Raw genomic sequence first — 12,347 nt, 5'->3', positions numbered from 1 at the left:
CACAACTTCCTGCCCCAATTCACTCACTTCACCCTGAAGAGATTTTAGGTAGCAGAAGTGTTTTCAGCCTTTAGTCCTATTAAATCAGTTTACTCATGTGGCCTTTAATTTTCTGAGCCTCTCAGATGGTTTTATTGTGGAACCATCAACTCCTGATGGGGAGTTTTATAGGGGAGCTGGTGATGTAACTCCGTCCACTGCAGGCATGCAGAGTGTCCCCTCTCATTTGTGACTCAAACTCATGTGCAAAATTTGTCATCTCATAGGATTTACAAAACTTGCAGGGTTTCACTGGGAAGATTTTTGGCAAATGCTGTTGTGGTCATAAGCTCCATCTCATGTGCGGGCCTGTTTTGGCAGCTTATTGTTAGTTGTGATTAATGTGAGATTCGAAGAAGGTATTGCATTTCCACAGTACTTCTGTTTCTTCACTGCTTGGATCACCATGACTGTTTTTGTGGCTGTTCATCAGTGCTGAATCATTCATGGATTCCTCTGCAAAGAGTGTTGTTCAGTTGATGAACATTGTTAGGAAGTGTAAGAGCTGTTTCTTCACTTCATACAGAGCTGCTCAGTCTGGCAACTTGTACATTTGAAGGTGACTAAAAAGAAAATATGAATCTTTTTCCAGCTGAGATGTTTGGAATAGTTGGCTGCAAGTTCCTACAAAGATTGTAAAAGTGAGTAATCCCATTGAAGTCAGTGACTCAACTCATTGCATAAAGATTGGCGCAGGTAGAAGCTGTGCAGTAAGGTCTCCCTCCGGACAGTAAGAACCACAGTCAGTGTTTAAGTCTCAATGTTTCATCCTGAAGTAAAAACAACCTGTGTGCTCAGTTTTTAGTCAAGTAAGGTAGATTTCTGCTTGAGGCTGAAGTGAAAAATTAAGTCTTGTTATAAATGCTTGCATGTATGTATGGTTTTGCTTCCTAATCAGATATCTACAGGACAGTTGGCACTATACAATTTCTTTCTGGCACTATACAATTCATGTCATATTCTTGGAATCCTTTCTTTGCCAAAGGATCACTTAGATTTCACTGTTTAATAGGTCGCATGAAGAAATCTGTAACATTTAGGATACCCTTGCAAGTGGCTGGTTGCTTTTGTCCCTTTGGCTGAAAAGTAGTTTTATTGCTAATAAATTGAGGAATTAATAGCAGTTTCCTGTAGCTAACTTCTCTTCAATTCAAGCACCTGCATTCATTGATGCATGAAAAAAAAAGTAAAATCTAGTGCTGTGACTGTTTTATGGAGTCTTTTATGGGTACAGGGTGGTTGTTTCTGGAGCGTTACTCCAAAGACATGAGGAAAGCTAAAGGGAAGCAGGAGGACAGGATCACAGAGCTGGTCTGCAAGTGTTATGTTGCCTTCATCATCTTTGTACTTAGACATATATGTGTTATAGACCAAATTTGATAGTTTTTTTTTTTTTTTAATGAGTGGAAGAATAACACTTAGAATATTTGCCTTTATATTCTGCTGTAGATGTGTCTGCTGTAGACGTGTCTTACAGTTTTGTATTCCACTCTGCTTTCCTTATGTTGGGAAGTAGGTGATGAGGAATGAGCTGCTACTCATAATTTCTAGAGCAAAGGACAGCTTGGGTAAGTTCAGGTCCAAAACCCAGTGTATAAGAATTTATTTGTATTTTTCTGTGAAAAATTTTAGAATGTCAAAAATGGGTGAATTGATTGTACTGATGTCACAGTACAAGGGAAAGTACAGGGTTTTTTGGATTTTTTTTTTGTATCTTGTATGCAATAGTGCTGGTTTAAAAAAAAACTGTTTCCAGTTGAGCAATAAATTCTATCATGGGTGCATTTACTGAGTTTGGATGTTTTTTAATTTTGATTTTGTGAGACCTTGGAAGTGGGTTTTTGTGAGGACTTATTTAAATGGATATAGTGATAATATGGAACTTAGAGCAAACTGAATTCAGTGAATTGCCAAATGAGCAATGTAGACCCTCAAAATTTGAAATGTATCACTGGGGATTGGGTGGGGTGGTAAAGCGTGTGTGTTAATAAATCTATCAGTCTCTCCAAAAGCTAAAGTAGGGATACAAAATCAGATTGCTTATAGCAGTCCATCACAGATGTGTACTTTGTCAAAAGCAAAGTTTCTGTCTTTAGAATCCTTTTATACACAAATCAGTACGTGTAGCTGGGGTTATAATAATATATGAGTTTGTATAGCCTATTGCTTTATTTCATGCATGTAATTTTAAGTAAAGCATGTAATTTTAAGTCTCTTGACTTCAGATGCTGTGATGCACTGCATTCAAATCATCTCTAGGTAGCAGCTGCAAAATCCTATACAGACATCTGCTTCTATGACGAGAAATATGTGGCATAACCACAAGTGTGCTCTAAAAGCTGAAATTTGATTGTTGTGGTTTAACTTACATAAGCTCCGTTAAGTTGAGATAGAACAGGATGAGCCAGAAAATACGAAGAAAGAGTTGGCATTACTTTCTTACCTGCCCATCATGAAAGTGGGAGCTGTAAACAACTCATATGTTGTTTACAGCAAATTACCTCCACAACAAATCGTTAGCAGTTAGTGTGGTGCTTTTTTCTCTAATTGCTGTTTATATAGTGGTAAATTTGAATTCAAAAGAATTTACTTGGACTTTTATGGACATTTATAGTTACAAATTCTTTGATATGTACTGCATTGTTTGTTATTAAAAACATAATATCGAAAGACAGGGCCTCTACCTAATTTCTAATCTAGTTTTGTTTATGTGCAAATTTCAAAAAGAACATTTTAATTTTTTCCTTCTCTTTAATGTCTTTTTTATTTTAATAGAAGTAGGAAAGCTTTCTGATGTTGGTCAAATGTGCAATTTAGAACCTTTCACAGATCTTACCTTGGATTGTAAAAATTCTCATTGAATGTGAAAAATTTCTTTGTTATGTGTCAGGTTAAAAATTTATTTGTATTTCTCTACAAATATATTGGTTTCAAAAATGTTGTTTTGTTTTTCTCTTTTCAGAATTTAAAGTTTGGTGATCCATCATGGGGAACCATGTAGGAAAACGAGAGCATAGCACCGAGAAGTCAACCAAGGTGAGTGTAGAAAATGGAAAAGAGAGAGCCACTTGGGAAATATGTGTTCTGTGAAATACAGGGGATTTTTAGGACAGTAGTTGTTTGCCAGATCACGTATCATTACTATTTTGTAGTTTACACTGTAAAATGACCGTGTTTTTGAAAGAATGTCCTGTGAGATGTGGCCAAATGAAGATTTTGTTGTGCTGGATTTAGTGAGAGATGTGATGTTTGATCCATAACTGATAATATTCTTTTCAGTCATGGTGGAAATGAATGAAAGGGACTTAGAATCAAGATATTGTAGAGTTTTTTAAGAGTCAGTGAGCAGAGTTAGGTTCTGTGTGTTGACAGTGTTTCATTTGGGCAATAAAGTTGGATTCATCTGTAAGAAAGACACTACGAACAAATAGGTAAAATAAAAGGATTTTAAAGGATAAGATTTTCAATCCAAGGAGATACAGCTTTAAAAATCTCCTCCCTAGTAAAAAAAAATCCAAGAACTATAAAAATGTTCATTAAAAGTTAGTATTTGATTCCAAAGCATCTACTGACACTGTTGTGCATTCTGCACATAGTGTGGTATTCTGTTTGCCTTGTGATAATACCTTGTTTATTTGTTTTTCTACGTTGTACCGGAAGAGATTTCGCACATCTTAAAACAGAACATCTTTCTACATATATTTAAAAGTAAAAAAAAAAAAAAAAACCAAAAAAAAAACCAAACCACTGCTTGTTGCTAGCTATTGCTATCTTCCCTCCACACATCCTTATGCAAAGATAACAGTTTACCGTCTAAGCCCACACTGTATAAAGCTAATGCCCTTTGCATTGGACATAAGATGTAAACAGATAGTTCTGGGCTTTATCTGGAGCAATGTGGGTATTTGCTTTGCTGTGGCAGATTATCAGCTATCCCTAAAAGGTATACAAACTAGAACTCATAGAGTTACTAGTTCCTTGCCATCTCCTTTAGGAAAATGCATAGTCACACTGGAGGGGATAGGGAGAAAGCAGCAGGAACAGAGGACAGCTGGCTACATACAGTTTTGTTTTGTATTGGTGCAGTGTTTTGCAAAATGCTTTTGTGGCCCAAAGTTTTGGTTTGAGTACAAACAAAAGTGTGAATCCCAAGCTGCCAGTCTTGCAGACTTGCCCTTAAGAAAACTCAGTTGTGCAGAAAAGTCAAATGCACCAAACTGAAACATTTAGCCAGATATTTTGATCCTTTCTGAGTAAGCATGTGAGATCTTGCAGGTATGATACATTGAGTTTACAGAGCTTGATGGGTTGCAGTGCACCAAATACCCCCTGCTTTGGTCTTTGAGGATAAAATTTGGTTTAAAAAATTGTGTATATACACACACACACACACATACATATATTGTCTCCTGCTATGGGATCACATGTGTTTGAAGCATCTGGATGGCAAGTGGCTGAGTTGTGCAGCGCATCTGGCTTCAAAAAAGCTAAAAATTCTTCAAATGGTAGCAGCCTATGCAAGTGGTGCAAATTCTGTGGTGGTGAGAGAGAGTCAGGTGACCATGAGTCTGCACTTGGTATGTAGGACAGAGCTACAAGGAAATGGATTGCTGCAATTCTTTAAAATTCCTTCTTTATCCTATCAGTTCATGGAGAATACTTGATTCTGCAATCAAAATAAAATTAGTTTTCCAAAATTATTTTGTGAAGCGGGAACTTTCTACTGTGATAATATCTTCTGTCCTTCAGTCATCCTCCTAGAGGGTCAAAACACCAAAACACCAAACCCCTAGACTTTCAAATTGGCAGTACTTGATCAAAATCTCCTTTATGCACAGAGATGTGCATGATCTCCCTTTATCTAAAACAGTAATCTTGCCACAAGAAATTATAAGGCCATATTTTTTAAATCAGGAAATATATAGTTAAGGCACTACTATGGATTTAAATGTTATTACTTTCAGTCTCCAGGCTGTTTACTATAAGTCCTTTCCCAAAACTGTTGGTCCAAAGGAAAAACGTGATTTTAGGCAGCTTCTTTGAACCTTTGAGGTCAGATTTAGAGCCGCTGTACTGCTCCTTGTCTGGTAGACCATTTCTCCACAAAGCTATTTTACGTGTAGTGACATTAAAGAGACTGTTGCCAATTGCACCACTCCCACTTCTTGGTTGTCCAGTAAATGTCCTTTAATCCAACAATTACTATTAGGTTGGTTTGGTGATTTCTGGAGTTGACATCTAGCTTCACTTTACTTTTAGTAAATTTGTTCATTTGAATTACAAAATTAGAAATGGACTTCTGGAAAGCAATTACTTCATGGAATGTCTAAGGTGACACTAATATGCTTTCAAATTAGGAAATTTACAGAGGACATTAAGATGGCTTTCCATGCTGTGACACTTCCTTCAAAACATTGTTCTCCTCTTGATATATAAATATGGCAAGCTACAGTGATTGTTTAATAAATAATGAGATACTGTGAAATTAAGTGAATGCTTTGAAAAATATTTGACCTAGATAATGTAGAGAAGTATTTACCAAACCCTTCTCTTTTACTCACAGCAATAGCATACACCACCTCATTTTTATGGGATTTCTTTCTCACATGTTTAATGGATCTGCATTTTTTAGAGTTCAAATGCTGCAATGAACACAGCATTTTATATGTTCTTTTTACTTTGAATGATACTAGACTTTGCATCTGCTTAATGTGTTAGTAAATGTTTAAGTATTTATTTTGTTTACTTTCTTCTTAGTGTTAATACTTGAGTTTGAACTTAACATAAATATATCTAAGAACAACAATAACAAAAATAATAGGCTGTCCTGAATTTCTTTAACTTCTCATAGAGCTAAATGTAGAGGAGTGAAAATAGCCATTGGCGTTTTACTGGTTCAGCATTCTAGTTGGTGTGTGCTAATTTGTCATCATTATACTACAAAGTGGCACAATCTTTTTTGGGATGACTAAAGCTGCCTGTGTTACAACAGCACAGTTCTCTGCTACTCCTCATTAAAGAATTCTGCACAGCACATTACTGCCATCCCAAAATCTTTGAACTGTCTTGCTATCTGTCAAAACTGGCCCTTAATGTCATTGATTATTCAGGAAGAGGGGTTTGGAAGGAAGGTTTCTGGCATTGTCCCACTTACTCCAGAGCAACTTCCAAATGCACCTGGTCCACATAGCCTGGTTTCCATGGTCACATAGTACTGGGGGGAGCTGGAAATCAAGGTTGTGACCTATAGTGAAAGATCAAAACCCACTGCACTGCCATGTCAAGGGATTGCTCAAGAAATTTATACAGGCCTGGGACATGTTAGGTTACGGGAAATGCTGGATTATCTGCCTAGTTCATGACCTTTATGTAGTTGGTGTGTGCTGTAAGAAAACAGCAAGGAACCAAACCCAACTGCCACTTCTGGTACCCAGCTCTGAAAAGCCTTGGAAATGTAATTACAGGCCAAAACTGAAAACAGACATAATGATGAATAGGCATTCAGTCTGCAATTTAATGTTTTCTTTGAACTAAAAATAAACTGTTAATAATGACCAAGTCTTGCTTGGTAATGAACTTGTGAAAAATCTTGCCTTTAATTGCCCTGTGTTATGTACCTAGATTCTATAATGTGTTTTGCAGTGGTTGATTTGATATAACTTTAATAAACTGACTGGTCTCAGTGTTTAAGGAGAGCTCAGCATAGTTAGTTCAAGCTAAATTGCTTGAGTGAGCATCTATCAGTAAATCAGATAGTTTCTGTGCTGCTTTAGAGGAGATTCTATTTGCTCTCCTCTTTTTTTCCCCGTTACCTTGTTAATGTTGTGAAATTAGGGCCCTAAGACTGCAGTGGGGTAGCACTGATTGAAAATTTTCTGTCTCTTCCTGGTGAAAGGGAGTTGAAATTCTTAAGATGACTGGCACGCAATGGTAGTTGAACTGTTCATCTCATACATGCTCAGTGATTTGCAAGCATGAAAGCTTTCACTACCTCTCATGGCTTGCGCTGCTTACAGGTCTGAGCTGTATGTGTGGGTTTTGCCAGGTGCTTCCTCTTGGTATGCATCATGAATTATCAAAAGAGGAAAAAAACAACAGATGAAATACTTTTTACTTGCTTAGTTAATTGCTTTGAAGTATTATTTTTGTAAGATAAAAGTTTATTATTTTTTAGTACATACAATTTGTGACATAGAGATTGTATGGATCTATATTGTATTGATCTACATGTGACATAGAGATTGTATGGATTTTGAAGTCTGGGATACACTTTTCTGTAAAAAATAAGCAAAAAGAAATAGTCTTATTACCATACAAAATTAATCACGAGGCCTTTTCACTTTTTCCCCCCTAGCAAAGTAGCATAGCACTATTTTTATTTTCCAGTATAACTATATGTTTTCTCAGAGTTTTACTCTTTCCTGTAAAGCAGTAGAGAGGACAGGAACTATTATGGTGTATTCTTTGCTATTTTATGGATTGATTAAAACACTCCCCCTTGAGCCAGTGTGTTTTCTGAAGGCAAGTGAAAAGGAGAAGAAACTTTAAAATGTTGAGAGCTGGTGTTTTCTGTGAGAGATTTGACGAGCATTTTCACCAGTCAGTTTTACAAGTTAGATATGCTCTGTAGAATCCTTATGACCAACCACTGTCTGGTTATGCTGGTGCCTGGTACAGGGAACTGCTGCTTTTGGAAGAGGCAAATCTTCTTCAGGGGTGTGAGGGGAAGTTCTGGGCAGTCAGGTTCAGCAATACCAGTTGAATTAGATAGATATCTGTTTTCCTCATATTCTACCATCAACCTAGCTTTGCCCTTGAGCAAATCCTCATGTGCTCACTCTGTCTTCCTATTTCATCTCTGAACCTTCGTGCTGTATACCTGGATGGTTTGTTGGGATAGATGCAATGCCATTCTGTATTAATAGTAGTGCTTGGAGACCTTGAGTGGAGCCTTCAGGCACTACTGTGCTTCTGCTGGTGAGATGATATCATAGTGATACAGAAATGACTGTACTGTTTGAAACCTCTGAGAATGCCAAGCATGAAATAGCTGTGACATCTGTCCTCAAAAATTAACCTTAACACCAGCATTCAGTATGGTATCAGAAGTCTGTGTTAATGTTTCAATGGGCAAATAGTTCTACTGTGAAGTTTAAAGGAACAACTTGTGTCTAAATCCAAGTAATGTGTTTCAGTACTTCACTGTTCATTAAACTCATAGGGTGCTGAATTTAGTACAGTCAATTGTAGCTGCAGCAATTAATCTTTCTTATGTCTAAAATATAGCAAGCTTGTTGAAATTCTGTGAGAACGATAAATTGTCACTGAATTGAAGCTGATACTCCTACATCTCCATGTTTCCCTTTGTTGCATGTGAAAGCTACTGAAAGTACAGTGTTCTGCTGTGCAAGGAATGGGTGGAAAAGATAAAGTGAGAAGCAAGGCAGATACAAGTGAGGAGCAAGTTCTGGCCCTGCCACAGTGCCCACTGCTAATGTTTAAGGAGTTGCCTGAATTGTATAACCATGGCAGTATATCACTAGATCTGTGTTTCAGTGAAAAACTGAGTAAATGTGTGGGCAGTGGTTGCATAAAATAAGCTGCAAGTGTGTTTTTTGTTCTGCATGCAATGGCTAAGTCCTAGTGCTCCTTGGTTTGGGTCTTGAGCTGGTTAAGCCTGCATGGGTGTAAAAGGAAGAGGTGCAGTCTCTGTGGTTTTGGCTGGGGAGGAGGTAGGATGTTAAGCTTTGTTCTCCCACCCTCAGCCTGCAGAACTGACTAAAAGAGGGAAGTGCTCTCTGTGCTTTTTTAAAGTCTTGTGCTTCAGATGCCATGTTTTTGTGGTAGTTTTCTACAGTTCTCTCCTTGTTAGCTTTAATACAGAACTAGATAAATGTCCTGTCAAATGAGTTTAATGCCAGTGCCACTTAAATTAGCAAGGGGCTGGAAGAACAGGGGTGTAATGCAGTTAGACATTCTTTGTGAACTCTCTGTGAACTGTTCTAGCTGCTGAGATGACTCTTGTAGTAAATCAGCCCATACTTCAGCCTGAGAACGTGTTGTTCAGTGTTTTGGCACCTTCATGCCATAAAAATGAAGGGAAAGTTGTTGATATTTTTAATCTTGAGGAAGCAGTAAGTGACATGGCGATCCTGAAAGGGAGCAGTGTCTTCCTTCCTCATGTAATCTTTTGTGCTTTTAGTGTTGTGGATCAGCGTGTGGCAGTAATGTTGTATCACCTGCTATGAAATTGGGTCAGATGAAAATTCTAGTTTGTTACTTTGACCTTGGTTATATTTGAGAAGAGCTTAGAAACTCTTCAGCAGTGATGTGTTATCTTAAGATTCAGGTATATCTGTAAAATAAGTTGTGGTGAAATGTATTCACCTTTTAGAGAAATGGCCAAGCTTTACCTCTCAGTGTCCGGTGTCAAACCACAGCAGAATTCCCATTGTCTAAAACAGTGACTGGCAAACCTGCCCTGTAGCACTTACTAAAGTATTAGAACCTGTTAAATGTGCATTTTAAAGTTTGTTCTCATCTTTTTCATCGTAGTGGTAACTTAGTGGTGTTTGATGCTCCTGGGCAGCAGCTGTAAGGAAGAATTCTGGAGCCATGTTTTATTTTAATTCTCAGTTTCTCACAAGTGTATTTCTCACAACTGACTGTGCATATAGGGTAGTTGTAAGACATAGTTTTTACTCTGTGCATCAGTACAAAGTCAAAACACTTTCATATCTAAACATTGCTAAATATTTTGCCATGGGAAAAGATTCCACATTAAGTTGAGTTGAATTTTGCTCTCATTCAGCAAGTGTGCAATGGACATGAGAAGGAAAAGGTTGTAGTGCTTTCTAATGCAAAGTATTGCTGACAGTAACTTCTTTTTGCACTTCAGAAGTTGAATTTCATGAGTAAGTTGAGCTATTTGTACAGTGAATAAATTTAACTTGTCTGCAGCTACAGTTCAGAAATTGATTTTTCTGCTTTGAGGAGAAATGCCATGGAATGCTTTTCCTTTTTATTTAAATTTTCAGGCTGTCTGCTTTAAGTCGATGGAAATACTTTGGTAGCATTTGCTGGGGGAGGAAAAAAAATGGTTTTAGTAAAAGGAAATTGAATAACTTTTAAGCAGAATAATATGGTGTTACTCTTGATTGCTTAGATAAGATTGACTCTTAAAAAAAAAATCTGATCTTTCAGTGCAGGTTCCAGTGGATGTGGCCATAAAGATATCAAAATTTGCATAGAGCTAAAAGTCACAAGATACATGCCAGTTACCTTGGATGATTATGGGAATTCTGAGCATCAGTTGCAGTCAAGAAGCTGCAATAATGGAAACCTTGCATTTTTGTAACAGTGCCACAGAGTGATGTTCAGGCTGGTGTGGCTGGACTTAGAATTGAAAGCTGAATTTAGGGAGGCCTGAGGGCACTCAGCTTGCTTGGAATTCTAGGCAGCTCAAAAAACATTGAAAAGACCCAAGAGACCCAGAAATCTTAGCAAGTCTGTTACCAATGAGATATATCTTCAAACAGGCACTTATCAAAACAATAGTCACCATTTTTTGGGTCCTCAGATTTTCCTGTTCAGTGTAAGAGCTTCAGGAATGGATTCACTGTTTGGTGGTGCAGACATTTTCAGATTAATTATGGAAATACCAATATACTGGAGTTGTTTTGATGAAAAAAATTGAGACTGTGATGTTGAAATCTGAGTCATTTGGGGTTTTTCTTGTTTCTGTTTTGTGGTCATAGCTAACTTAGCCATCTAGCTCCTTCCTTTATCTTCCTTCTGCTTCTTTCACCCAGTCTCTTCCTGCATGCTACTTTCTGCCAGTACCTCTGATGCAGTCAAAATGCCTTGCTTTGATTTTTCTGAGGTATTAGAAATACTATTTAGTTGCTAACACTGCTCAGAAACAGTGAAGAGATGGCCAGTTAACAAGCAGTCTCAACAGGAAGGTATGAACACCACAGAAGAAAACAGAAAATTTGCACTTTTCTAACAACACATATCCACCAGAATACTTTCAAAAGTACTTTCTTCAAGCCAGTTCTCTCTCCTCATGTTATAATATGACTTTCTGCAACCTTCCCAGCCTACCACAGTACATTGCTTTACAAAGCAATCCAGTAGTGCCATTGTCAATGCTTGAAAGCTGAAAATCAAAGCAATATTCTGTTATTTTTATGACTAACTATCATTGTCACTTATATACTGTTTGGTTATGAAGTTGTTTTGGATTTTTGCATTTTTACCTTGTACCTGTTAAAGAATTTGTTATATGCAGCAAATGCAAGAATTTCTGTGTAGTCCTTTTGAGGAAACGTGGCTAAAATTTGTCAGTGTGAAGTGGAACTGTGCAAAAACTTTAAATCCCACTTCTGTTTATTTTGTGCACATATATGTAAGTTGCACATGTCCATATTGGAAAAAGTGCAAGTGCATATTTAAAACATATTGGTATATAAATGTGAGTGTATATTCAAGTATTGATACTGTGCTTCTATCCCTGTATTAGTTTCAAAAGGCAAGACCAGTAGCCTTTCACCCTGGGGAGTCTATTCATTCTGGGGAATCTATTCATTCTGATCTTCCCTGTGAACTACAGACTAAATGTTTTCTTAGTGTTAAGCCAGAGGTTTCTGCTGCAGATGAAACTTGCCTTACAGTACACAGCAATAAAGCCTGAATAATCAGTACTTTTTTTTCTTTTCTGTTGTCTGAAATTCCAGACAATTCTGGGTTTTTGAGACTTGGAAAGATGAAAGATGTGAGAAGATGAGAGCATGTGAGACTCGGAATCTCAAGTCAGTGCCTTTAACAGCTGAGGAAATATTTATAGATCATAAAATACATTGAATATATTTCAATACTTAATATGTATTGATTTAAAATTAAATATCTTTAATATATTTAACAAATATATATTACTAGTATAAATAAATACATCTTCATATTCTAGGGGAGGCTTTGGAGCTCAGTAGGTGAAACCCACTGCATAAAGTAACAAGTGTTTTGTCTTTGGTGCACTAGTGCACAGAAAACTCAGTGTGTTTGGGACGATTGACATTATTTCTGGAGCTTGGTCACGTGAGATGAGATTCTAGGTGAAGGCTGCACACAATGTTATATTTTTGTGCTGAAATAAATAACTTGTCATGTGCTGCAGGATATTTGCTGATAGAAACTTGCTGAGAGGAGGTATTCTCCTGTGGTGGGGGAATCTCCTAATCTCCTAATCTGCAATTTCCTTCAGAGTCAAACTGTGTTTGGAGAAAACCTATTTTATTTGAGATGGATCT

The 12,347-nt window shown here is 37.2% G+C and overlaps 1 protein-coding gene across 6 annotated transcripts in view; it reads left to right on the top strand.

Moving 5' to 3' along the window:
* The window catches only part of MBP (myelin basic protein), a 108,949-nt gene that overhangs the window by 22,271 nt on the left and 74,331 nt on the right, over positions 1-12,347 (top strand). For 4 of the 6 annotated variants that reach the window (XM_068193946.1, XM_068193956.1, XM_068193940.1 and 1 more), the window contains exon 2: positions 3,002-3,075. In XM_068193946.1, the coding sequence (XP_068050047.1) occupies positions 3,025-3,075 (51 nt within the window). In that variant the 5' untranslated portion in view covers positions 3,002-3,024. Of the gene's footprint in view, positions 1-2,995; positions 3,076-12,347 lie in introns of those variants that run through there. The other 2 variants (XM_068193967.1, XM_068193949.1) reach the window with 1 other exon arrangement.

The sequence above is a fragment of the Anomalospiza imberbis genome, chromosome 1 (assembly GCF_031753505.1).
Source record: "Anomalospiza imberbis isolate Cuckoo-Finch-1a 21T00152 chromosome 1, ASM3175350v1, whole genome shotgun sequence".
In the NCBI taxonomy this organism is placed as follows: Eukaryota; Metazoa; Chordata; class Aves; order Passeriformes; family Viduidae; genus Anomalospiza; species Anomalospiza imberbis.
The sequence above is the reverse complement of the archived record's forward strand: the minus strand, read 5'-3'. Positions and strand labels throughout refer to the sequence as shown.